Raw genomic sequence first — 24729 nt, forward strand, 5'->3', positions numbered from 1 at the left:
TTATTTGAACAAATAAGAAGTTGATGATATTTCAAACCAATGGGGTAATGCCATAGCAGATTCGGTTTAGTTATTGTCCGTGGACTGAAGATAATTCTTAGCATAGTGCTTCAATCCATTGTTCATAAAACCGTATTTCTACTTAGTCTGTTGTAGACTTTAAGAACAGTGTTTTATCAATTTTCAATATCATATGATATATATTATTGTTATTTAACTATGAAAGTAGTGTATTTTTTATTTGTTTTAAATCAAATAAAGAAATTGAAGACCATTTTATTACCATACCAGGTTGCTTGTAGCCTACTTATGTGTGTGTTATATGACCATGGTTCATTTGTTATCTTGAATAATGTACAATAGTTTATTAAATAATTAAAAAAATTAATGTTTGCTTTAAATTTATAAGAGCGTCGTCACTAAAGCGGCATCCGGTTCACGGGGCGTTTTAATGTCGTCACTACCGCTCTAACTGGCTCAAGAAACAGCAATAAAGTGTTGAAACAGTGAAAACAGAGATATATGCACAACTCCACGGTAGTCTAGGGCCACTGACACTTGAAAAATGTTTTCCCTTTCGATGACAGTCCAGCCCCAGGTAAACTCACTTTGTATTTCTGTTTCTGTTGTGTTGTGTTGTGTTGTGTTGTGTTGTGTTAGTAGGGGTCAGGGAGCTAGCTTCTGGAGTTAGCTATGTTTCGCTAGCTGATCATAATTGAAAGTTATGTCACATTATGACACCTCTTATTCTGATTTCCTCATTGAACTAAACGTTTGGCGTAGTTGTCAGCTGTGTTATTGACATTATTATAATCACAGTATTGGACAAGCTACTTATTGCCAGCTGATGCTAGTGTTATCTCAAGACTATCCCTCTGAACCCTTACATATCTATTTTATATATCTAACGTCCATTCACTGAGTGTTGACGTCTGGAGTATATCACTCCGGAAAGTGTTTTATTTATTTAAAGCTGTTTGTGTAGGAGAGCACAGGTGACACTAACGTGTGTAATATTTAGGCCAAACCAAAGTACCAGCCACTGCCAGGCATGTCATGGTATCTTTGGCAGCGTTCATCACTTGTGTGTTGATGTCAAAGGTTCAGACTTTAATATGAACATCCTTACTGTCCCAACAGCGATATATTGTTTCACTTTCTTATGCCAAATGCTCTTATTGTAAGTCGCTTTTGATAATAGCGTCTGCTAAATACCCTAATGCCTATGTAAATGTAATACATCATGTCGCCATGATTCCAGGTGACTGTTCCGTTGAGCCATCTGATCAACGTCCTCCACTCTCTGAAGAGCTCAGTGGGGAGCTACAGCGGGGCGTCCGTCAAGCCCAGTCAACACCAGGAAAACACGATCCAGTCAGAGGTACTGGTACTGCAGTTATATGACTGGATCGCCATGAAGGATGGCGTGTCTTCTGTTACATTCCAAAAAGCGAACAACACTTATGTCCAGTTGTTGAAACATCCGAAATTATTTGATTCTATTTGTGGATTGTCCTGAGCTTCACCTTTCACCTCTCACATGTGGCCCTGATTAAAAGGACTGAAATGTAAATGTGACGTCTACCTCACACATTATATCGGTACCATGCACAAGCACATTGGCCATGACTAATATCTACTGTGTGTGTGTGTGTGTGTGTGTGTGTGTGTGTGTGTGTGTGTGTGTGTGTGTGTGTGTGTGTGTGTGTGTGTGTGTGTGTGTGCGTGCGCGTGTGTAGCCTGTATGGAACCTGCGGGAGTTGGGCATCTCAGACCTGGGAGACCGACAGCTGGATGATCTTATAAACAATGTGTTACCTCGCCTCAACCAACATGCAGAGTCCAGCGCGTCCATCGGCCCAGCAGCTTGGCGGACCTCTCATCTCTCCACACACTCGTTCTTCTCAAACAAGCACGGTACAGTACAACCTCAAGGATTTGGTTTGGTAATATACCAAAATAAAAGCATAGAATCAATGATAGACGTTGTCAAAGTAACTGATCTAAAAGTTATTCTATTTATACAATGACATGGCTTTTCTCCTTCTGAAACCGCACAGAGGTGTCAGTGCTGTGTAGATATGTTTGAAACTGGATTGATATTATGAAATGCCAATGAATTATGGTTTGATGAGTTGCTTTCTACTAGCCGCACTACTAGCCGCACATCATGTTATGCATGTGCAATAATTATGGCTGACACCTTCTAATCAGTAAGTAAATTGGTTTGCTGACATCCTGCCATATGACCAATTGGTCAGCGGTTGGAAAAACGCTTGTTTTACTTCAAAAGGGTAACGCTGCGTCTTAATCTTAATCCATTATTTTTGGGGGCGGGAGGGACATTTGAAGGCCGATGTATTTTTCTTGAAAAACACACGCGCACACGCACACACACACACACACACAACTTGAACTGGCCCAACCTAATGGAGACTGCTAGTCCTAATGTAGTGAACATCTTCTCGGCCCCAAACTAATTGACACCATTTCAAAGAAGACGTCAGTGTTGCAGAAATTTGTTAAAAATAACAACTCAGTAAGCAGGCATCATCTAAAAAATATTACATTCTCTTTTATTTCTTGTCTGGGATAATCATGTTAACTTTAGGGTTTAACGCTTGATAGGCTGTTGGTGTTTTTCCACAATTCTATACCTCCCCGGCAGTGGTCGACCTGGCAGCCCAGCACGGCTGGGATTTGCATTTCCGTTACAATCGAGCTTTCCGCTTGAAGGGCTATCTTTCACTGATGATGCTTTTGTCTTGAGTCGATGACAAAACAACACGTACACGTTTATTGCTTGTGTTAAATCAGATTGGTTCATTTAAGACACATTTAATGTATTTGGGTTGCTTCAGACGGATGATAACACACAGTTTATTTATTCAGTTTGAAATTCAATATTCCCCCTATTTTACTTCCTAATCTCAATAGCTCATTGAGAGCCAATTTTTTCAGTTTAGACCTGTTTACACATCGACATTGTGTCAACATGCTCGATGTCTCATTTAATATTGATATTGGCGATCTGTATCTAAAGTATTGTCCATTCTTTACATTAAGAGTACATAACAAGCTATTTTGTTTTGCGAGGGAATATTGTCAAACTAACCACTTCAACTAAAACTTAATTAATAATTGTAATTAGACTCATAGGAATAAACAAATATAAAGAATCAAGCTTTTGAGAACCCTAGCCATACTCTTGGTTCCTGGCGTTGCATCTCATACACAAGAACGTACAGATCATTGGAGGAATATAGACTTAAAGGAAATACGGGGGTGGCAGTAGCGTGGGAGGTAGAGCGGGTTGGCTGTTAACCGCAATGTTGCTAGTTCGATTGTCGAGGTGTCCCTGTGCAAGGTACCGATCCCTAACTGCTCCCGACGAGCTGTCTCTCACCTTGCGTTGTTGACTCCGCCGTCTGTGTGTGAATGTGTGCATGACTGGGTGAATATCAGGCAATATTGTAAAGCGCTTTTGATAAAAGCGCTTTATAAATGCAGTCCATTTACCAAATACAAGTTGAGAGACAACCTCTGGCTCCTAACGGCGCCCAGGCTGATGTCATCACAGCCCGCTTGGAGGCGAAGGCTCAATCTGGCCCGACCTCGGAGAAGGTCCATCTCGGGCGCAGTACCGCACAGCACTGAGCGGTTAAACTGGAAGTGGCGACGATAATCAGCTCGGTTAGGCTCGGTACGGCTCGGTACGGCTCGGTACGGCGTGAACATATCTGAATTAGCTCTTTGCCACCAACACAGTGAAAAGCCATTGTCAGCCCTTATATTAAACACAGAACTACACGTGTTATTAAGGCTTCCCAGTAGAGTCCATTCAGTGCACCGGGGCCCATTGAGTTCATCTATAGATAACGTGCGTGTGTCTTTCCATCATCGTCTGGTCGATTGTTCGAAGAGAGGGTCAATTTACTTTCAACAAGATGTATTTGGTTGCCATCAGATACCATATTGTTAAACAGCACCGTAATAGGACCTTTTGCCTTCCCTCCTTAGGGTTTTCTGGTATGACGACCCCCTCGGCCCCTCATGTCTTTTGCCGGCAGCATCCCTCCCCTCTTCAAGCTGTTTGCACAGACCTTCAGTCCTGGCCAGGTACTGAGTAACCAGTACACCTCCAGTGTATCTGAGAAGGGATCCCATACTATTTATAATACAGTGTACTGTTATTAATACAGTACACTGTTATTAATATTGTTTACTGTTGTTAATGCTGTTTAATGTTATTAATGCTGGGTACTGTTATTATTAATATTGTTTACTGTTAATACAGTTTAATGTTATTAATGCTGTGTACTGTTATTAATATTGTTTACTTTTGTTAATACTGTTTAATGTTATTAATGCTGTGTACTGTTATTAATGCTGTGTACTGTTATTAATACAGTGTATTATTATTAATACTGTGTACTGTTATTAATACTGTGAACTGTATAGTTTGGATCCAGAGCCGAGGATTCAAAACCTTGAGAAAAACCAGAAGACTGCAGTTGTCCCTGGATCGTCCTGCAGAGTCGGACAGCTTCACGCCGTCCTTCATGAAGGTAAACTTGCATGAAGAGCATCGCTCAGTCTTACAGTTTTTCTCAGTCGCTTTCGTGCATTTCTCAGATCAGAAATGAAATTCTCAAAACTACCTGTTCAATCTTCACATCATTGTGTCACTTGTGCACATCAAAATTGCTGTTTCTCAATTCTTTGAACAAGTTGCAAATACTTTAGTACATCCATGCAAATGATTATGTACAATTCTCTGCTCTTTCCTACATTTTCAATTGCTTATGTCATGTTGGTTCTAGTCAGCTCAAAAGGTAAACTGATGCATCTCATGAACCATGAACTGGCACGTATATAGCTGGAGCACAACACAATGTTAAATTGTCTGACAATGGAAGGACAAGGAATTGGACGGGGTCAACAGCCAGAGAGAAGAAGAGGAGTGAGGCTGCCTGACAGACAGGAACGTGAGGAGGTGTAGGAAGACTGCACTGTAATTCCTAAGGAGATTGACCTATGTTCACATTTCTAGCAATGACATGGTCTGTCAACAAATGATAGTACAAACAGTCAAAGCGTAAATGTGAATCTTGTCCAGTCTCTTGCGATCAATCTCCCACATACACTAAGGTGTAACTTTCAACTTACAATTGTCTTCAAAACTTTAGCCATAGTTTACATCAGAACATCCCTCCAGAGTACACTGTTATATTGACAACATGACTAAGCAATTTGACCGTCTTATCCGTACACAATGACACAAGGACTTATCATTCTGATGGCACTGACATGTTCATTGACATATTTAGTTTTGAAAGATGAATTTAGGATTTTGAGGAAGAGACAGGCTTTTGCAGATAATCCATGGTGTTTTGCTATCTGTACAAATTGTGTTGCAGAACAGTAAATGCATTTACTGTTCTGCAAATGTTGAGGATGATTCGAAAAATTTACCAAAGCGACTGAGAGAACGAAAAAAAAAATTTACAGTTTTATTTTGCCGTCTTTTGTTCATTTAGATATCGAAACCCTCTCTGTCTACTTGGCTGGAGCACCAGGTTTACTGATGCATCTGGTTCTGCATGTTGTGACCCTCCTGTGCTCTACGATTATCATCATGGTCTACCGTCCTCTGACCTCCACGCCAGGGCTTCCTGAGCCGGGACAAGGGCCTGGAGGTGGAGACTCTAGAGGGGCTGCTGAAGACCAAGAACGTTGCCGACGGACATCAGGATGCCTTCAAGAGTGGCTTCGCCGAAGGCTTCATGAAGGCCCAAGCCATGACCCAGCGCACACAAGGTAGACGCACTCTGCCACACAGTTATCCCACTAGGGGAGCAAACGTGAGCAAATTAGTACTCTACAAGCAAACCATAAACGACTGTCTGTGTTTCCTTATTTACAGAACTCTGTGTGAGTGAGTGAGTTAACAAAAAAGTTTAGCTTAAAAACATAACTTTTCGTCTCCTATTGGGTCCATGTTTGGAGCTTTTCATTCTTTCTATTTAGGTTTTACTAATATATTATGCTGATTTATTAGACTTCATTAGACAGGAGCTGATTCTTGGTTGATTGATTAATGTACCCCCAGAAAGCCTCTAAGTGACTTCAAGAGGTGTTTGGACTTGTCTGGCAACAAGTAACCAATCAGTAACCACATTTAGGGATTCAATGGCCATGGCTGACTCCGCCCACTTGGTGCCAAAAAAATAGAGAAAGTCTGCATTATTACAGTAAAACGTGTGTTAGTTATGCACATGCACAAAGTCATTTTATGTATGATATTTACAAAATAATTATTACCGTTGAGATTTGGACCGTGAAAGACCCATTTTCCCGGTATTTCTTGCATCCCTAATGACCACACACATTGAGAGGTTATTCTCTCTGACGTGGCGGATTTACTGGACCGTTAGTTCTTCTTCTTGTTTTCATCATCAGTCAGTGAACGGGGGAAGATGATTCTGGGGGTAGATGGGGTTCCGAGCCCAAGGCGCAATAACTCCTACCTGCTCCTTATAGGCCATGCAGTGTTTCCCCTCTATGCACCTAGCAGCAGCGGTACGCCGCTCCTGAAATATGACCGCCGCTGCTGAATTTCTTTTTTTTTTAACAAGAGGAGCGCTTCAGCTTATCTCTTTAAAATACGACTGTTATATAATTTTGCGTAGCGCAAAATAATATAACATTCAATGCGCAACGGACGCTGGATATGCGCTTAATCTCCAGGTCAATTCACACACTCACCAACTAATGTATTATTTTGCGCTACTGATGCTTCATATCAAGGTCAATTCACCTTCAGTTTTGAAAAATATCTCTTATCTTTTAGGATTTTTTTATTTTGCAACAATTTCAATAGCGGCCTGTAACATAATTCACACATTCATACCAACAGGCCACATATGCCCTTGCCAATTAAAGAGGCTTCTTTCTCACGCTAAGGGGGGATACTGAGCCTAGGGAGGCTTCCAGCTCATACAGGAGGCCATTCATCATGTGTCATTTCTAGAGATACGAGCGGTCAAGATGTTTGAGAGACCAAGATGCTCAAGGCCACAAAATCAAGTGTAATTCCCGCACATAGCCACAAACCAAGTTGCAATGCCAACACATAGCCATAAGAGAGCAGCAGAAAGACACATACGGGTTACCCAGAAGGCGGGAGTTCAGCACCATGCTTAGCCAATCAGTGCACATAACTGAGTCCACGCCTGCCCAGTAGATAAGTCACAACGCATAGCCCAGGGGGCCAGAACGCTCCAGGTAACGCATTTATCTGATGCCCTACTAAGTGTATCTCCACGCGTGCGTAATACAATTCCCCTCCTTTTGCCTCATAGAGACTAGTCAAAACCTTTACCAAATAAAGTGAATTCAAGCGATCCTGACTCTGCAGACTTTTTCCAAAAAGAACACCGCACCCCTTTATTGTCTCTAGAGGCCCAAAACTCGTTCCATATAGGCATGGGCTCGTTTTGAAAAATATATCTCTACTTATTTTTAAGGAATGTCTTTTTAGCAAAAATGTCAATATACCCCAAAACGTGTTCAATAGAGGCATGGTCCTACTACAACCTTTGTGATGGGGAGAGGGGAGGGAGTGGGAAGATGAATGGATTGGAGGCACAGACCTTTTCGATTGTTGTAGTATTTTCTGTTGTGTGATTTTACTGTATAGGGTGGTTGTTGATATAATATATTTTTTGTTAAATTTATGTAAATAATTGTTCTAAAGATTATACTTACTATGTTCAATCTCTCCATATTTCCACTGCTCACTACTGTGCACAAATGTACTGTATGTCCACCCTTCTGGTGCCGGCAGACACATAGAAACCTCCCGGCAGGGTGCGCTTTGCGAGCACACAAAAAGATTTGCGAGCGGGAAAAAACATTTCCCCTCCGCTGCTGCAACTCCACCCTAGGGGAAACACTGACATGTATTTAAAGAAGTCATTATCAGTTGGGTCAAAGCGCTGCTAAACATTCTCTTGTGTGTTGCCAGACTCTCTGAGGAGGACTCGTCTGATCCTGCTCGTCCTGCTGCTGGTCGGACTGTACGGCATCTCCAAGACCCCCTTCCTATCGGGTAACGGCTCCTGTACCACGGCAGCACCTGGCCCACAGCCATCCCAGACCTCCTCTGTGTTGACGCTCCTTCTAACCACTAGATAACCTCTAGAATAGCCTTTTGCTCGGCATGTTGGTGGTTTACAGCTTGTTAAAGGGCAGCGGTTACACTCTTGACCTAACAGATAACTGCCACATACGCGTGTCTTGAAAGGAAAACCTCAACTCTATCTGCGGAAAAGTTGTCGAAAATTGACCCACTGAAGTCACCGCTCCAATTGTTTTATTGTGTTTGTGGAAAAAGAGGGAATTTTCTTTCACAACCCCGACTATCAGAAAATAGCCAAGTGTGACCATGGCTTATTCTGCTTAATCCACCTTCTTTCTGTGTGCTTCTCGTGTCTCTACGTAGTCAGAACAACCCTCAGCCACTTACGACTGCGGCGGTGTGTTTGGTGTGATTTTTTATTCTCTGCCGAACTTTTAATCTAACCATTCCGGGCAGTGCGATTCCGAACCACATCAGGCCTTGACTCAGCTGTGGACCCCGTGCAGATGAAGAACGTGACCTTTGAGCACGTCAAGGGCATCGACGAGGCCAAGAGCGAGCTGCAGGATGTGGTGGAGTTCCTCAGGAACCCCCAGAAGTTCACCGTCCTGGGAGGGAAGCTCCCTAAAGGTGAGGTCTCGTCCATCATCCTTAAGGTAATGCTTGTTGTCAACAGAATAGAGATAATGGAGGATGGATTCAGTTAAGGTTGGATTTATTAAAACCCTCCCCAATGACTATCCTCCTCCTCATCGTCATCCTCTTATCCGGGGTCGGGTCGCGGGGGCAGCAGCTCAAGCAGGGGTCCCAGACGTCCCTTTCCATGGCCACATTGAACACCTCTGACGGGGGGGATCCTGAGGCGTTTCCCCGCCAGTGTGGATATATAATCTCTCCACCTAGCCCTGGGTCTTCCCCAATGTCTCCTCCCCACTGGTCGTGCCTGGAACACCTTCCAAGGCATCCTTACCAGATGCCAATGTAATTAGATAATTTATTAGTTAATTGTTTTTGTTGTTGAATTTCAGTGTTTATCCACTTATTAATTCAAATCTCAGACTCAGTTTTCATGCCAATCTGCAACCCAATGCCGCCTTTCAAATCAACCTTTTGGTCCGACAATATAGGTTTGATGATATGATTACCAACTTTTATTTATACTTGTTCACATATCTTATGAAAGGGATCCTTTTCTTTTAATGGCAGCAATCCATGCATATCAATCAAAGGAAGGTCCCCAAATCCTCTTCTTTGCCTTGCTCACCCTGCCTATAACAAGGCTGTGAGTCTTGTGTTGTTCCTCCCTGCTGACCTCCAGGTCTGCTCCTGGTGGGGCCCCCAGGCACCGGGAAGACCCTGCTGGCCAGAGCCGTGGCCGGGGAGGCAGACGTCCCCTTCTACTATGCCTCTGGCTCCGAGTTTGATGAGATGTTTGTTGGTGTGGGGGCGAGCCGCATCCGCAACCTATTCAGTGAGAGAGCCCCTCTAGTTTGGTTTCAGGCCCTAAATAATGATTCCCTTTTCCGCTTGTCTGTTTCTACTTTTGTATGATTATTCCTCCAATATGGTTTAGTTAAAGAAGCTTAGCAGTCATAGTATGTTAATGATTGATGTTTAATGGATGGGTTTTGTCAGATTGTTAACGATGATGATGGTTAATGACTGATGGATAATATCGTTAATAATGAAGGATTAAATGTCAGTATTGAAGATGGTTGATGATTAATAGTTAGTTAATGAGCTGCTGGTGGTTTCCCCAGGGGAGGCGAAGGCCAATGCTCCGTGTGTTATCTTCATCGATGAGCTGGACAGTGTCGGCGGGAAGAGGATCGAGTCTCCCATGCACCCCTACTCCAGACAGACCATCAACCAGCTGCTGGCTGAGATGGACGGGTACGCTCTAAGCAGAGCACTCATAACGTTCATCACCTGTTATAGCCCTTGGGCTGGATCCAGTGGTGTAAATATCGACGGTGCAACCGGTGCACTGCACCGGGGCCCAGACGGCGTCAGGGGCCCATGGAGGAAGAAAAAGAATATATATCGCCTAGGGTGGCAAATGTGTTGGGGGCGCCCTCTGGTGGTGCCCTTAATTAATTAACTAAATTATACGAAACCCTCACCGTAGTGAGCAGGACAACGCAACCGCGACCACTCCCCCTGTCAGTCAGTCTATTCACCTGTTGTGTGATGGTCAGTCAGTCAGTCAGTCTGTTTACCTTTCGGTTGATGTTCTATCTGTTAGTCAGTATGTTTACCTGTTTGTTGATTCTTATTGTGACAGGTTTAAACCAAACGAAGGCGTCATTGTCATCGGAGCGACAAACTTCCCAGAAGCTTTGGACAAGTATGTTTATGTTCTTATCTTGTTTGAACAAATATCAAGTGATAATCTGCCCATTTCAAACCATTTATTCAAACTCATCGGGGTGGTTATGTTTGTTATGTTTTTCCATACTCGTGTGAGAGTCTACCTTCAGGCCTATATGCTTATGGATCAACATATCCAAAACCAAATGTTTCCTCTGTTTGAATGGGGCTGTTTGTTGTTCACCCCGCCTTCCTGCAGTGCGTTGATCCGTCCGGGCCGGTTCGACATGCAGGTGACCGTCCCCAAACCGGACGTGAAGGGACGCACCGAGATCCTCAACTGGTACCTCAAGAAGATCAAAGTGGACCAGGGTAGGGATCCTTTAAAATTCATTTCCTGTGTGATGGATTTCACAATGTGTTATTTTGTCTATCGTATTAGGTGTGCAACCTTTTTAATGTGTAATATTATTAGTTAGTTTTTATTTAAGCACACTTTGTTGAGATGTATTATTTCTGTATCTTTTGGATGTAACTTTTAAAAAATAAATAAATAAAAATATTCAATCATATGTTTATGTCTCAGTTAAAAAATGATGACGCAGCCAGTGTTTCCAGCAGGATGCAGCGGTGGTGTGGTCCCCGAACCCTCTAGGGGGGTGCGGGGGGGCGCGGGGGGGCATGCTCCCCCGGCCTACATTTTTTTGTACCCTTTACATTGGAATGCATGAACCTGGTGCACTTTGAGAGGAGAATATGCACTTAAATCCTATTCAAACAGTCCTGTGTATTACTGTAGATGGGATTATTGGTGTTGTAATTTTGCCTTTTGTGTCTTCATTTACAGATTTTATATTTTTGTATAGTAATATTTAAACAAAAAATGCCACAACGCAAATATAATTTGCACAATTTATTTACAGATTTTTGCCTAATGCTTAAACACTAAACATGGTTGCTATGCCCAAAGCATAACTGTTTTTTTTTTTACATAAGACACTTTGTTCAAAAATGTCCTTAGGTTTTTTCCCTGCATTTATGCTAATGACCACATGCTTACAGGCGATTAGCATAAATCCCTAACTAAAATACGCGATAAACAGATTTTATATGGCAATAAAGAACAACATCGGATCTAACAGTATGGATTCATTTTTCAAAGTTCCCGAAAATACCTAGGCTATAAATTCCTGACTGGATATAAGCTCCTGTAAAGGCTATGAGTGATCCCAAAAAGAGCGACAACACGCACACACACACATAGGCTTACACACACACACACTATACTAGAGGAAAAACGGCACAGAGGTTGCGGTTTATAGATACAATAAAATGATTGGGCTCAGAGGGTTTTTAACACTGGTGGTCATGTAGCGACACATTTTAGCAACTTACTCTGTCTGTCTGTCTGTCTGTCTGTCTGTCTGTCTGTCTGTCTGTCTGTCTGTCTGTCTGTCTGTCTGTCTGTCTGTCTGTCTGTCTGTCTGTCTGTCTGTCTGTCTGTCTGTCTGTCTGTCTGTCTGTCTGTCTGTCTGTCTGTCTGTCTGTCTGTCTGTCTGTCTGTCTGTCTGTCTGTCTGTCTGTCTGTCTGTCTGTCTGTCTGTCTGTCTGTCTGTCTGTCTGTCTGTCTGTCTGTCTGTCTGTCTGTCTGTCTGTCTGTCTGTCTGTCTGTCTGTCTGTCTGTCTGTCTGTCTGTCTGTCTGTCTGTCTGTCTGTCTGTCTGTCTGTCTGTCTGTCTGTCTGTCTGTCTGTCTGTCTGTCTGTCTGTCTGTCTGTCTGTCTGTCTGTCTGTCTGTCTGTCTGTCTGTCTGTCTGTCTGTCTGTCTGTCTGTCTGTCTGTCTGTCTGTCTGTCTGTCTGTCTGTCTGTCTGTCTGTCTGTCTGTCTGTCTGTCTGTCTGTCTGTCTGTCTGTCTGTCTGTCTGTCTGTCTGTCTGTCTGTCTGTCTGTCTGTCTGTCTGTCTGTCTGTCTGTCTGTCTGTCTGTCTGTCTGTCTGTCTGTCTGTCTGTCTGTCTGTCTGTCTGTCTGTCTGTCTGTCTGTCTGTCTGTCTGTCTGTCTGTCTGTCTGTCTGTCTGTCTGTCTGTCTGTCTGTCTGTCTGTCTGTCTGTCTGTCTGTCTGTCTGTCTGTCTGTCTGTCTGTCTGTCTGTCTGTCTGTCTGTCTGTCTGTCTGTCTGTCTGTCTGTCTGTCTGTCTGTCTGTCTGTCTGTCTGTCTGTCTGTCTGTCTGTCTGTCTGTCTGTCTGTCTGTCTGTCTGTCTGTCTGTCTGTCTGTCTGTCTGTCTGTCTGTCTTTGATGTTGGTTACGTGACGATGTGCCGCGTGCTGCGCAATTGACGTTACGCGCTGTACATTTTCTAAAAGGAGCTACGTAAAAAAATTTGGAGAAGGATTTTTATTGCAGCGGCGGAGAAAATTCAGCAGCGGCGGCGCGCCCCCTCTGCTGTGTGAACGTGGGGGAAACAATGCAGTCAAATAGTGTTTTCCTACTTCACGCCAAGCGGTGAGGCTAATGTGGTTCTACTGTGTCTTGCAGCCATCGAGGCCAGTATCATCGCCCGGGGAACCGTGGGCTTCTCTGGGGCCGACCTGGAGAACTTGGTCAACCAGGCGGCCCTGAAGGCGGCCGTGGACGGCAAGGACATGGTCACCCTGAAGGAGCTGGAGTTCGCCAAGGACAAGATCCTCATGGGTGAGCTGCAGCCACAGGAGAGCCTCTCTCTGATGCTGAGGATGAGTCTTCATCTTATCTGATGATTTAGAATTGTGCTTCTTCTTCCAAATGTTGGAGGTCATTGTAGGTTCAATCTAAGAACCTTTTGGTTGGAAGGAAAAACACCCTAACCGCAGTTAGCCCTGTTTGCCTCAGCCTCTTGTAGAGAGAAGAAACGGTGTGATTTAAGGTTGACCTCTTATCATTAGGGATCGACCGATACCGTTTTTTTAGGGCCGATACCGATACCGATATTTTTTCATCAGCCTTAGCCGATACGGCGATATGCCGATACCGACTTTCTTGAGCCGTTTTTTTTTTTTTTTTTTTAAAGAAACATTTATTGAACTTCAATATAAAAAACAATATTTAACAAATAGTAAAAACAGGTGAAGTAGAACAAGTAAGAACAAGTAGATGAACAATATTTAACAAATAGTAAAAACAGGTGAGGTAGAACAAGTAAGAACAAGTAGATGAACAATATTTAACAAATATTAAAAACAGGTGAGGTAGAACAAGTAAAAAAAAATAAAAAATCGGCGAAAATCAGCCGCGTATCGGCCGATACCGATACACGTAAAAAACGCGAATATCGGCCGATAATATCGGTCGATCCCTACTTATCATCATTCAATTCAATTCAATTCAAAGTGTTTATTGTCATATGCATAAATGAGACGTTCTCAGTTGTGCAATGAAATTCTTCCTTTGTTTCCACAGACTGAATGCCAAGATTTTTTTACAAGATAGATAGAACAAATAATACATTTAAGTTAAAATAAATAAATAAATAAATAAAACGGAATGGTGCAAATCCAAGAAAGCCAAAGTGCATGAGCAATATGTAAACAGCTGCGGCAGTCCTGAGGTAGAATACTCCTTAACAACAGACTCCTATCTGTTGTTAAGGAGTCTGAGGGCAGTGGGGAAGAAAGAGTTCTTTAGTCTTGAAGTTTTGGACTTCATACTTCTATACCTCCGTCCTGAGGGTAGAAGTGTAAACAGTCCATGCTGGGGGTGGGTGGGGTCCTTGAGTGGTGGCAGCTCTCCTGTGGACTCTGCAGTGGTAGATGCTCTGCAGAGAGGGCAGTGGGGTTCTGATGATCCTCTCTGCAGTCTTTACCAGTCTCTGCAGTCGTCTGCGGTCCAAAGCGGAAGTGCTGCCGTACCAGACGGTGATACAGCCGGTCAAGATGCTCTCAACAATGCAGCTGTAGAAGTTTCTGAGGATCTCAGGCGACATGCCAAACTTCCTCAGCCTCCTCAGGAAGTACAGCTGCTGTTGGGATTTCTTAACCAGCTGTGTGGTGTTGAGTGTCCAAGTGAGGTCGTCGCTGATGTGGACGCCGAGGTACTTGAAGCTGCTCACCCTCTCTACTTCAAGCTCCCCGATGAACAGTGGCCGATGAGGACTCCTTTTCTTCCTCAAGTCCACTATCATCTCTTTGGTCTTGTCCTTGTTGAGGGTGAGGTTATTGTCCTCACACCATGACACCAGACTGGCCACCTCCCTCCTGTAGGCCGCTTCATCCCCGCCCGTGATGCGTCCTATCACTGCGGTGTCGTCCGCAAACTTCAGGATGGTGTTGTCTATGTGGGAGGCGACACAGTCATGAGTGAACAGGGTGTAGAGGATTGGGCTGAGCACGCAGCCCTGTGGCGTGCCAATGTTTGTGATGATGCTGGCTGAAGTCCTATTTCCAATCCTGACAGATTGGGGCCTGCCAGTCAGAAAGTCCTGGAGCCAGTCACAGATGGTGGGGTGCAGACCTAATGTAGACAGTTTGTCTGTGAGTTTGTGGGGGATGACTGTATTGAAGGCGGAGCTGTAATCCACAAAGAGCGTCCTGATGTAGGAGTCTTTATTTTCCAGATGGGAGAGGGAATAGTGGAGAACAGCAGCGACAGCATCAGAGGTGGACCTGTTGGGCCGGTAGGCATATTGCAGGGGGTCCAGGGTGTCTGGTATTCTGCTCTGAATGTGGGTCAGCACCACTCTCTCAAAGCACTTCATAATGATTGGAGTGAGTGCTATTGGTCTGTAGTCATTCAGGCAGCTTGGTGGGCTCTTCTTTGGAACAGGGATGATGGTTGTGGTCTTGAAACAGGAGGGAACTGTGCAAAGGCTGATGGAAAGGTTGAAGATGGATGTGAGAACATAAGCCAGCTCGTTGGCGCATGCTCTGAGAGCTCGCCCAGGGATGTTATCTGGTCCGGCTGCCTTGCGAGGGTTGATGTTCCTCAGGACTCTGTGTACCTGTCCTGATGAGACGGTTGGTGGGGGGGAGAGGGGGAGGGTGCTCCTGGTGTGTGAGGGCCTCCTCTCTGTGGTGGGGCTGGAGGTCTCGAAGCGGGTGTAGAAGGTGTTGAGCTCATCCGGCAAGCTGTCTGTGGAGCTGATGGTGCTGGTGGTGGTCCTGTAGTCAGTGATGTGCTGCAGGCCTTGCCACATCCGCCCGGAGTCAGCAGTGGAATAGAAGCCATCCAGCTTCACTCTGTACTGCCTTTTGGCTGCTCTGATGGCTTTTTCCAGAGCATACATCGCAGCTTTGTACTCCGTCTCATTGCCTGATTTAAATGCAATAGAGCGAGCACGCAGCATGTGGCGTACCTGACTGTTAATCCAGGGCTTCTGGTTGGGAAACCTCTTGACTTGTATGGTGGGCACGATGTTGTCAACACAAGTGCTAATATACCCAGTCACATACTCAGCATAGTCCTGTATGCTGACAGAAGAGTCCTCCAGTGTGGCTGCAGCTTTAAACACATCCCAGTCTGTCTGAGCAAAACAGTCCTGCAGGATGCTCTCAGTGTCTGGTGTCCAGAGTTTGACTTGTTTAGTCACAAGGTTTGTCTGTTTCAGCCTTTGTCTGTATGCAGGATACAGGAACAAAGAGATGTGGTCTGAGTGCCCGAAGTGGGGGCGGGGTGAGGCCCTGTAGGCACCACGTATGCTGCTGTAAACATGATCCAGTGTGTTCTTATCACGGGTGGGAATATCCACATGTTGGAAAAATTTGGGGAACACAGTCTTTAAGTTGCAGTGGTTAAAGTCGCCAGCGGTGATGAACGCAGCATCAGGATGAGCTGTCTCGTGCGCGCTGATGACGTCATAGAGTTCGCTGAGCGCTGCCGTGGAGTTGGTGCGTGGGGGGATGTAAATAGCAGCCAAAAACACAGCAGTAAATTCCCTTGGTAGATAGTAGGGACGGCATCTCAACAGTAAAAACTCCACATCTGGCGAACAATGCTTATGCACAGTCCGTACATCTCCACACCACGAGTTGTTGATGTGACCACATGTCGATCTTATCTCTTTCTCAGGACTTTACCCTCAAGTCATGAGGTCTTCCCCGTTAAATCCCTTTCTCCTTATGATCTCTCACCCTCAGGCCCAGAGAGGAAGAGTGCGCAGATAGACAAGAAGAACAAGCAGATCACAGCCTACCATGAGTCGGGACACGCCATTGTGGCGTACTACACCAAGGACGCCATGCCCATCAACAAGGCCACCATCATGCCCCGAGGCCCCAGCATGGGGCATGTAGGTTAACAGACCCCCCCTACAGTGGTAGCCTCAACGCTAGCCTCATGAAGACCACTTACCAACTCAAACCGTGGTAGCCACTAAGCTAGCCTCATGAAGTACACTTACCCACTCTAACCGTGCTAGCCACTAAGCTGGCTTCATGAAGACCATTAACCCACACTAGCGGTGCTAGCCACTTAGCTAGCTTCAAGAAGACAATTAACCCACACTAACGGTGCTAGCCACTAAGCTGGCTTCATGAAGACCATAAACCCCAACTTGCTTCTAAACCACCCCATTTTGGCAGATACCTTTTGAACCAAAAAAGCTCACATTGAGTTTGTAGATACATAATATTAATTGCATATTTTTGTTATTTTATCTCAGCCGTCTTTTATCTCCTGTTCTCCAGGTGTCCATGCTCCCGGAGGACGACCGCTGGAGCGAGACGCGGTCTCAGCTGCTGGCCCAGATGGACGTCAGCATGGGGGGCCGGGTGGCAGAGGAGATCATTTTCGGCCCAGAGTACATCACCACCGGTAAGGAGCAGACCTGATGGTTGTTAAAAGCACCTCCATTTCCTGTAGCTAAGCATAGAAGTATCTTCTGATGCCTGCCTACCAACTGGGTTACACTTTAAAGTCTAGTTCATGCCTGCTTTTTGTTATTCATGTTTCCAATCAAAACATTGACAAGTGATAATAAAATCATATTTTCGATCAAAGGTGAATTTGAAGGCTGACTCTGTCTCTTCAGGTGCATCTAGTGACTTTGACAGTGCTACCAGTATCGCCAAGATGATGGTCACCAGATTTGGGATGTGTGAAAAGGTAATTCTTCAGGTCCATAACCGCCGCTTTCCTCAGTGCTGCGTGGATCTGTATACGAAGCATGCGCTGTTATTGATCACCATCGTAATGTGTTGGTTCTCTCCATCTTCTGTCTCCTCAAGTTGGGAGTTATGACCTACAAAGACCTGACCCGGCAGAGCCCTGAGACTCAGGCGGTGGTGGAACAGGAGGTCAGGAAGCTGCTCAAGGTCAGTCTTGGTGGCATTGAATCCTAACCGTTTCGCTGTTCCGTTCTCCATTCAGCAGAACACTTATCCAAACCACCTAGTGAGGCTGACTACAAATATAACAAGGTGTGATACTACGAATGTAGCTATAGAAATCAGGACACAAGTTAAGTGGTTTGTTATTATTGTTTGTGCCAATGGTTCCATCTGCGCAATGCAGAGGTAGCTCGTCATTACAAAGTAATGGATTGTCATTAAACACTCCCATTCAGTTTGTGGGCGTGTTTTAATACATCACTGGGAGAGGCATTCTGATCTTCACCAGATACATTAAAGTGGGTCTGATTCAGGATTTAATATAGTACAATAAATTGTACTATATATTGAATCTTCAAAATTTGGTTGAAAGAGAGGAATGACAGCGTGTCAGGTGAGATCGAACATGTGGCGGTACAAGCCCCATGGCCTCTGTGGTCTGAGTCACCAAGCCACCCTGAAGCAGTCCTTTTGTGTGTACGTGCGTGTGTGTGTGTGTAGGACTCGTACGAGCGAGCCCGGGCTCTGCTCAAGTCTCACGCTAAGGAGCACAAGAACCTGGCGGACGCTCTGCTGATGTACGAGACGCTGGACGCCAAGGAGATCAGGCTGGTCCTGGAGGGGAAGAGCCTGGAGGTCCTGTGAGACCAGAGGGAGGGCATGGGCGGGGCGGGGGGTTGGGTCATATACCGTGAGGTCAGGGATCCACAGCTCATGGGTTATATTTATGTATACTGTCAGTTTAGGTTTTAATTTGTTGGTCTGGTTGGGATGTGATATTGTGAGGACATCAAAGTCATCTAGTAATTCCTAGCCATCCTACGTCTGCAGTGCGAGAGACAGCGTATCAATACAGAATGTTTAGAAAAGCAACATAAAAACGATTTTTACATCCAGCAAGAGGAGTCAAATGTTTGTTTGAACTCGCGTATGAAGAAGCCTGGCCGGTCCTGATCTACCCGGTGAACAACACTGCAGCACATCAGATCTCCCTTTGTGCGTGAGTTGAGGACAGTGTGAATGCTCAGGTATGTGAGGAGATGAATGTATAATTTGTACAGGAAGGGAGGGGAGGGAGTTGATGTTCTCAGTCATGAATGTAAATAAGCAAGTCCAAATTAACTAGTCAGGAAAGCATTGTCCTTTTTACTTTTATTATGCCTTTGTTGTGTTTCTGTTGGCACTAGTAGGTTGACTCTTTCTATTCGGTGTCCACACTGAAACGTTGACCTGATAGTTTTCCTGTCCTCTCCTTTTACTTAAGTGTCCCCCGCAATGACACAGACGCGCAGCAAACTGGAGATGTGCTGGTGTTTCTAATGGTGGCCTTGTAAGAATTGAGTGAAGAATACCTCTCAGCACTTTTAAGTGTGAATGGCAATTGCACACTTTTTATGTAATGTATGTAAAGGCTTGGTACTAAAGAAGTGTTTTGATTTTTGTTTGACCGTAGAAACAGGGTGCGGAATTAAAAAGGTGTTGTAGCTTGTCAAAACAAGTTTCTCAAATAACATCCAAGAAGGTCATTCTCTTGCCCATTTTCAGACTCGCGTCACAAGGTTTTGTTGTGCAAACGTGCACACGTGGCTATAATTCTCCAAATGTAAAGTATCTATATGCTGGCTCTCAGGCACTGGGGAAGAGGACAAATGAACATAGCTTTATTTTCATTAAACTGAGGATTGTAACGTGATTTATTTTAAAGGTGACTTTTGTGGAATCATGTATTTGCTTATCAATCATATTGGAAAACATCTTTTTTTTGCTTAGGAGCTTATTTACACAACCTCACATGGTTGTTTCCAGTAACCATTTGTCTTTTTTTGGCTCTGCTCATGCAATATTTCTATGTTTATTGGCCTTTTACTGTCCCGTAGCTGTAAATACATGATAATGAGATTGATTCATAATTGTACATAGATGTATTTTATGCTGTACAAACATCCAGTTTGGCCGAAATCTGTAGACAAAATTAGACCAGAGATGTTATGGCTGAGTTGGTAAAACATTGTTGTCCAAAATAAAATATATAAAATCATGTTGAGCTTGCAACGTTTTATTTTGACGTTTTTGAAATAAACAAGATATTTGTTACAATGGCCATTATTGATTTAATTGTGAAACTATCCTTAATGTAATGAAGTCTGATTAACTATTCTAGTTAATCAGAGGTCATTATGGTTAACTGATCATTTGGCTTACACTTGCACAAAATCTTCATTGCTTGGCTGGCCCCAATGGGCATCAAACCCATAAGCTTTGCACTTTTAATGCCACACTCTTCAAGTGGAGCCAGAATATACTTTCAGTATTATTTTATTATTATTATCACAACTTCCTGCATGCAGTAAAAAATGTTAGAAACACAGGGATGAACAGCAGGCCATGGAGCAGCCCAAACACAATGACCAAAAACATGACCTTGAAGAAGGTCCTGAAGATGTAGCTTCCAGATGCGGACAGCACCAGCACCCCCAGGATGGTGGACAAGGCCCCCTGGAGCACGGGACCGCCCGACTGGGCCAGGGCCTCCACCGCCTTATCATTCGGAGCACATTTGGCGCTGCAGACAAAGGAGTAGGAGATGTGGGTGGAGAAGTCTACAGAGAAGCCGATGCAGATGACAAGGTTGATGGCGGAGATGGAGTCCAGGCTGACGCCCCACAGGGCCATGAACCCAGCCACGCCGACGAGGACCGAGCACACGGCGAAGGCCACCCACAGGCAACATACCGGGTTCGGTATCAGTATGAGCGAGACCAACAGCATCACGGCCACGGCCACGAGAACAGTCTTCACAGTGTGGTCCGTTATGATGGCGTATTGGTCATAGTAAATAAACGCAGGGTGGTAGACCAAGAGCTCCACCATGCAGTGTTCTGCTGCTCTCCTCAGACCAAGCAAGGTCTCCTTCTTGGTGGCTGTGTTAAGGGTCTGAACAAAAAAACGAGAGGCGTGAATCTCGTCCATGCTGTAGTTGAGATCTTGTCTGAAGATGGGGTTGAGTTTGAGGAAATTAGGCAAGTGGCTTAGAAACGCCTCTTTAGAACTAACGTTGAGGTTGGTTTCATTTGCGTACAGCTTAAATGACAGGAACCAAGCCGATGTGCTGTTGACGTAGCTCAAGTTTTCAAAATCAACGAAACATAAAAAATGTTGTGCCTCTTGGCTCCAGTAGGGGAAAGGCTGCTTCACAGCCACCATTACATTCTGACCATACTCTGAGAAGTGCTGTCTCTGGGTGTTGTAGTAGCGGATGATGTAGGAATCATCCAAGGCCAGGTGGCTGACATCAAGCCCCTCCTCCAGTGTGGAACAGCCGTAGATACCGCCAGCCAGATACCCAACATAAACCATGGATACCAACCCTTTAGTCCACGCCTGTGTCACAAACGGTCCGTAGAACTTCTCAAAGAATCGGCTCACTGGGTCGGCCTCCTTACCTGTCGCCCGGTCGTAGCTCCCGCCAACACAGCAGACGCCAAATGCCCCTGACCTCCCAGGTGGAAGTTCTTCGGGGATCTTGCTGCAGATCAACCAGTGCCTGTTCTCAGCTTCCCTCTGGCCATTCAGAGCCAGGAATGCCCCCAGGAACGTGATGTTGTACAGGTAGCAGAACACCACAGCAGCCCCGGCGTAGAGGCTGAAGGAGCGCACCGAGCCCAGCGGCGAGCAGCAGCCCATGAAGAAGGCCAGAGCGTCCGTCAGGCTGGTGATGGTGATGGAGACGGCCGCCATGCCGTACGTACTGGCCAGCCGGTCGGGAGGGCTGTCCATTACCCGCGTCCTCTGCCAGCAGGACACCATGATAAACATGTCGTCGATTCCGATACCTTAATTTGAAAAAAGTCACAATTTAAAATTGTCAGTTATTGTCTGAAAATATAGGAAATTGAAATGATTTGTAGGGTTACAATTTACTACTGAGACCTACACACGACAATTAAGAATCACTCACAGTACCTTTTGGCTGGAAGTCAAACACCTTAACCACTACTTTATGCTGACCCCATTATTCAGTTCTTATCTTTCTTAAACTGGGTGGCTTTACAGGGCCCCTCCGACCCCAGGACAAGGGTTAATGCAGAGCAGCGGTTCAATACGGTCACATTGAGCCCTCTCGCTTCACGCTACCCCAGCCGGCAACCAACCTGACTCAGGCCGGGTGAGGCTGAACCACACGCACTCCACACTGCTGTTGGACATGGGTCCTTCCTTAAAAAATTTGTCCGGTGGTTTTGGATGTGTTGATGCCCATTAGAACCTTACCCAGAATCATGAAGGGACAGGAGGCCACCGTCATGACGAAAGGACAGCCCAGGAAAAGCAACATGCCGAAACTGCTCAGGACAGCGAGTCCGGTGGACAGAACTCCAACGCCTCCCACCCAGATCTCACTCCGCACGTTGTCCAACCTACATCAGTCAGTGACAAAATTACAGTTCAATATTGCATTTTTTTTTCTACCTTTGATTATTTTGATGAATTAAGTAATGCGTTACTAACCTCCAACAACATAGGACTGTAAATAAGATAGTAATGGCATATGTGATGGAGAACAGCTGGACGATTGAAGCGGGGGTCTTTTCAAATTCCCACTGCATTGACATGGAAGTGGTGTGTGATACCTGGAAAGATATATAATAATTAACACATACCACAACATACAAAAAAGGTGGTCCAACACTACGATAACCATACCTTAATCTTTTTCATAGACGTATTGGACATCAGAGCCATGAAGTCCTTCAGCCAACGATCCGATACCATCTTATTATCCCCTAGTAAAAAATAACTTAGCTGAATGGCTTCAGCACTTTGGACAACCCAGTTCCCTTTGTTCAAAGAGACACTCCCTAGACTATTGTACAACGGTACCCTCCCAAAACGACCGTCATACCACGGAAACGTCAAATTGATGAGTTCCAAATTCCTTGCATTGTAGTTAAGGATCTTCAGGATATCATTGGAGTAGCAGGCTCCCCTCGCCACCTGAGCACACAGATCTGCATATTGAAATGTTTGGTTGTCCATCTCCACCGACATATTCCTCACGTGTACATCCAGGTCAAGGATCTCCTGAAGGGACTCTGCTGTGAGGATGTCTCTTTCATGGGTGACTATGAAGGTCCCATAAGTCCCAGCGGTGCTCAGCCTCAGACTGGAGAACATGGAGCCGTCCTCTGGGAAGGTGTCTTGAATGTACCTCCTCTCCGTCTTGGCTGCTCCGCTCACAGGGGTGAACTGCTCCTCTATGTCGTTGGACAAGCGGTTCTGCACGAGGTAGAACCCGCTCCCCAGCCCGGCTGAGAGCATCAGAGGAGCTGTGAGGAACCACCAGGGATGGCTGCCGATGAGACGACCCAACGCACAGAAGAAGATGCGCAGAGGTCGTTCCAGGCAGTCTGTGTAGCATCGGGCCATGAGGAAGAACAAAAGAAACCTGATAGAATATAACTCTGAAGTGCAGAAATAATGTGTGCTAATGCTCTGCTAGTGCTGATGCTTGAAGCTCTCCACCCCAAAGACTGAAGAACTCATGGACATGATTTAAGCTGCTCATTTATTTGCTGTGTGTGTGTGTGTGTGTGTGTGTGTGTGTGTGTGTGTGTGTGTGTGTGTGTGTGTGTGTGTGTGTGTGTGTGTGTGTGTGTGTGTGTGTGTGTGTGTGTGTGTGTGTGTGTGTGTGTGTGTGAATATCTAATACATGGGTAGATCCCCTAAATGGGTAAAGGTGTAATTATCGGTAGCCTAACTGAAAAGACAATTGAATACTTGTGCTATCCAATGGCTGACAGGTTCCATTCCCCTGTGTTACTGGTGTTGTGTCTCCCCCCAGCGGGCCCCGAGGCTCCTTCCTGGGCTCCGGGCCCCTCAGATCACTGCAGTGTTTGTAATGCCTTAGGCCGCACCACAATGGGGGCTTGTGGTTGGATGGTTTTCTCTTTGTTTAGGATAAAGCAGACTCTTTGTTTAGGATAAGGAATGGGAGAATTCCACCTGTGTTTCAGGATGAAAGTGGAAAGCGATACTCAGGATAAGCCATGGATAGCATATCTTTCAGATTTTATTCAGTGAAAAACACATTGTGTTACAGAAAGGCAAATGAAAGACTTTTTTATTTGCATGACAACAATATTGCTGGGGGTGACCATGTTTTATATTGTAAACCAGATGGGCATGTAAACCAAGATGTTCCGTATGAGGATGATTCTGTGTAGAGCCTCATTATTGTTGATTTAATACCTTTTTTTTTAAGGGTGCCTTTGCATTCATAAACGATACACGTGGTTTCAGCAGTTACGTAATCGTCTTACAAAGTGATTGTAAAATGTATAAAGTAGTTAAACCCCGCAGACCAACTGATTCTTCAGCAAACAAGAAGATGGTTTTGGACTTTAAGCCAGGGGTTCCCCACCTTTTTTGTTCCAAGGACCGGCATATTCATGAAAGGATTTTGAGGACCAGCAGTCATTTTATTGCATTATTTTAAGATGCATCATTTTAAAACTAAAGATGTGGCTGTTTTTCAAGATGTTTTATTTGTCATATTCACAACAATTAAAGCAACACTATTGAAATGCTTGAGTCTCAGGCTCCCTTCAACAATGCAATAATAAAAAAAGTTGAAATTGAAGTTCAAGAGTTCTATTGGACACATACAGATAGAAGAAATGCAACGATATGAAAATTGGCAGTGTCTACTAAGACACAGTGTGTATTTACAGTGCTTAATTTACAGTGGTTTAGTTATATATTACGAACTAGGTGGCAACAAAGACTGATTGTGTGAATTGAATACCAATATGTAAACTTTCAGAACATTTAAAAAAAATAAAAAACTTTTCTCCACTACAAATAAGTGTATGGAGTCTATGTGTTGGAGGAAAGAACATGACTCGTTTAGCCTCCCTTTTTTGTTTTTTTTCTAAATATTTCAAGGCCCGGTTCTAGGGTTGGGTATCGCTGCTTTAAGCGAC

General features: G+C 44.7%; 2 protein-coding genes across 3 annotated transcripts; one reads left to right on the plus strand and one right to left on the minus strand.

Moving 5' to 3' along the window:
* Window positions 1-436: 436 nt before the first annotated feature.
* On the plus strand, window positions 437-19787 carry LOC132463598 (ATP-dependent zinc metalloprotease YME1L1-like). 2 transcript variants are annotated; one of them, XM_060059876.1, is made up of 18 exons: window positions 437-598; window positions 1262-1381; window positions 1740-1917; window positions 4021-4119; window positions 4462-4568; window positions 5670-5820; window positions 8030-8113; window positions 8600-8773; window positions 9462-9614; window positions 9904-10036; window positions 10428-10490; window positions 10713-10825; window positions 12987-13142; window positions 16559-16710; window positions 17108-17234; window positions 17452-17525; window positions 17648-17734; window positions 18251-19787. In XM_060059876.1, the coding sequence occupies exons 1-18, from the start codon at window positions 566-568 to the stop codon at window positions 18392-18394; spliced, it is 2148 nt and encodes a 715-aa protein (XP_059915859.1). In that variant the 5' UTR covers window positions 437-565; the 3' UTR covers window positions 18395-19787. The 2 variants fall into 2 exon arrangements, with proteins under 2 accessions (XP_059915859.1, XP_059915860.1); XM_060059877.1 differs by having other exon boundaries at window positions 8621-8773.
* A 10-nt stretch (window positions 19788-19797) lies between these two features.
* Window positions 19798-23440, minus strand: LOC132463602 (patched domain-containing protein 3). The gene is made up of 4 exons (XM_060059883.1): window positions 22451-23440; window positions 22256-22377; window positions 22019-22164; window positions 19798-21582 (listed from the first exon to the last, which is right to left on the minus strand). The coding sequence occupies exons 1-4, from the start codon at window positions 23171-23173 to the stop codon at window positions 20078-20080; spliced, it is 2496 nt and encodes an 831-aa protein (XP_059915866.1). The 5' UTR covers window positions 23174-23440; the 3' UTR covers window positions 19798-20077.
* Between the last annotated feature and the right edge of the window lie 1289 nt (window positions 23441-24729).

This window comes from Gadus macrocephalus, chromosome 8 (genome assembly GCF_031168955.1).
Source record: "Gadus macrocephalus chromosome 8, ASM3116895v1".
Taxonomy (NCBI): Eukaryota; Metazoa; Chordata; class Actinopteri; order Gadiformes; family Gadidae; genus Gadus; species Gadus macrocephalus.

Coding starts and splice junctions, on each gene's coding strand:
- LOC132463598 (XM_060059876.1), top strand. CDS start 566: ATGTTTTCCCTTTCGATGACAGTCCAGCCCCAG. Junction 8,774..9,461: donor GGGAGGGAAGCTCCCTAAAG/GTGAGGTCTCGT, acceptor GCTGACCTCCAG/GTCTGCTCCTGGTGGGGCCC. Junction 10,491..10,712: donor TTCCCAGAAGCTTTGGACAA/GTATGTTTATGT, acceptor GCCTTCCTGCAG/TGCGTTGATCCGTCCGGGCC.
- LOC132463602 (XM_060059883.1), bottom strand. CDS start 23,173: ATGGCCCGATGCTACACAGACTGCCTGGAACGACCTCTGCGCATCTTC. Junction 22,378..22,450: donor CGTCTATGAAAAAGATTAAG/GTATGGTTATCG, acceptor ATATCTTTCCAG/GTATCACACACCACTTCCAT. Junction 22,165..22,255: donor ACAGTCCTATGTTGTTGGAG/GTTAGTAACGCA, acceptor TGACTGATGTAG/GTTGGACAACGTGCGGAGTG.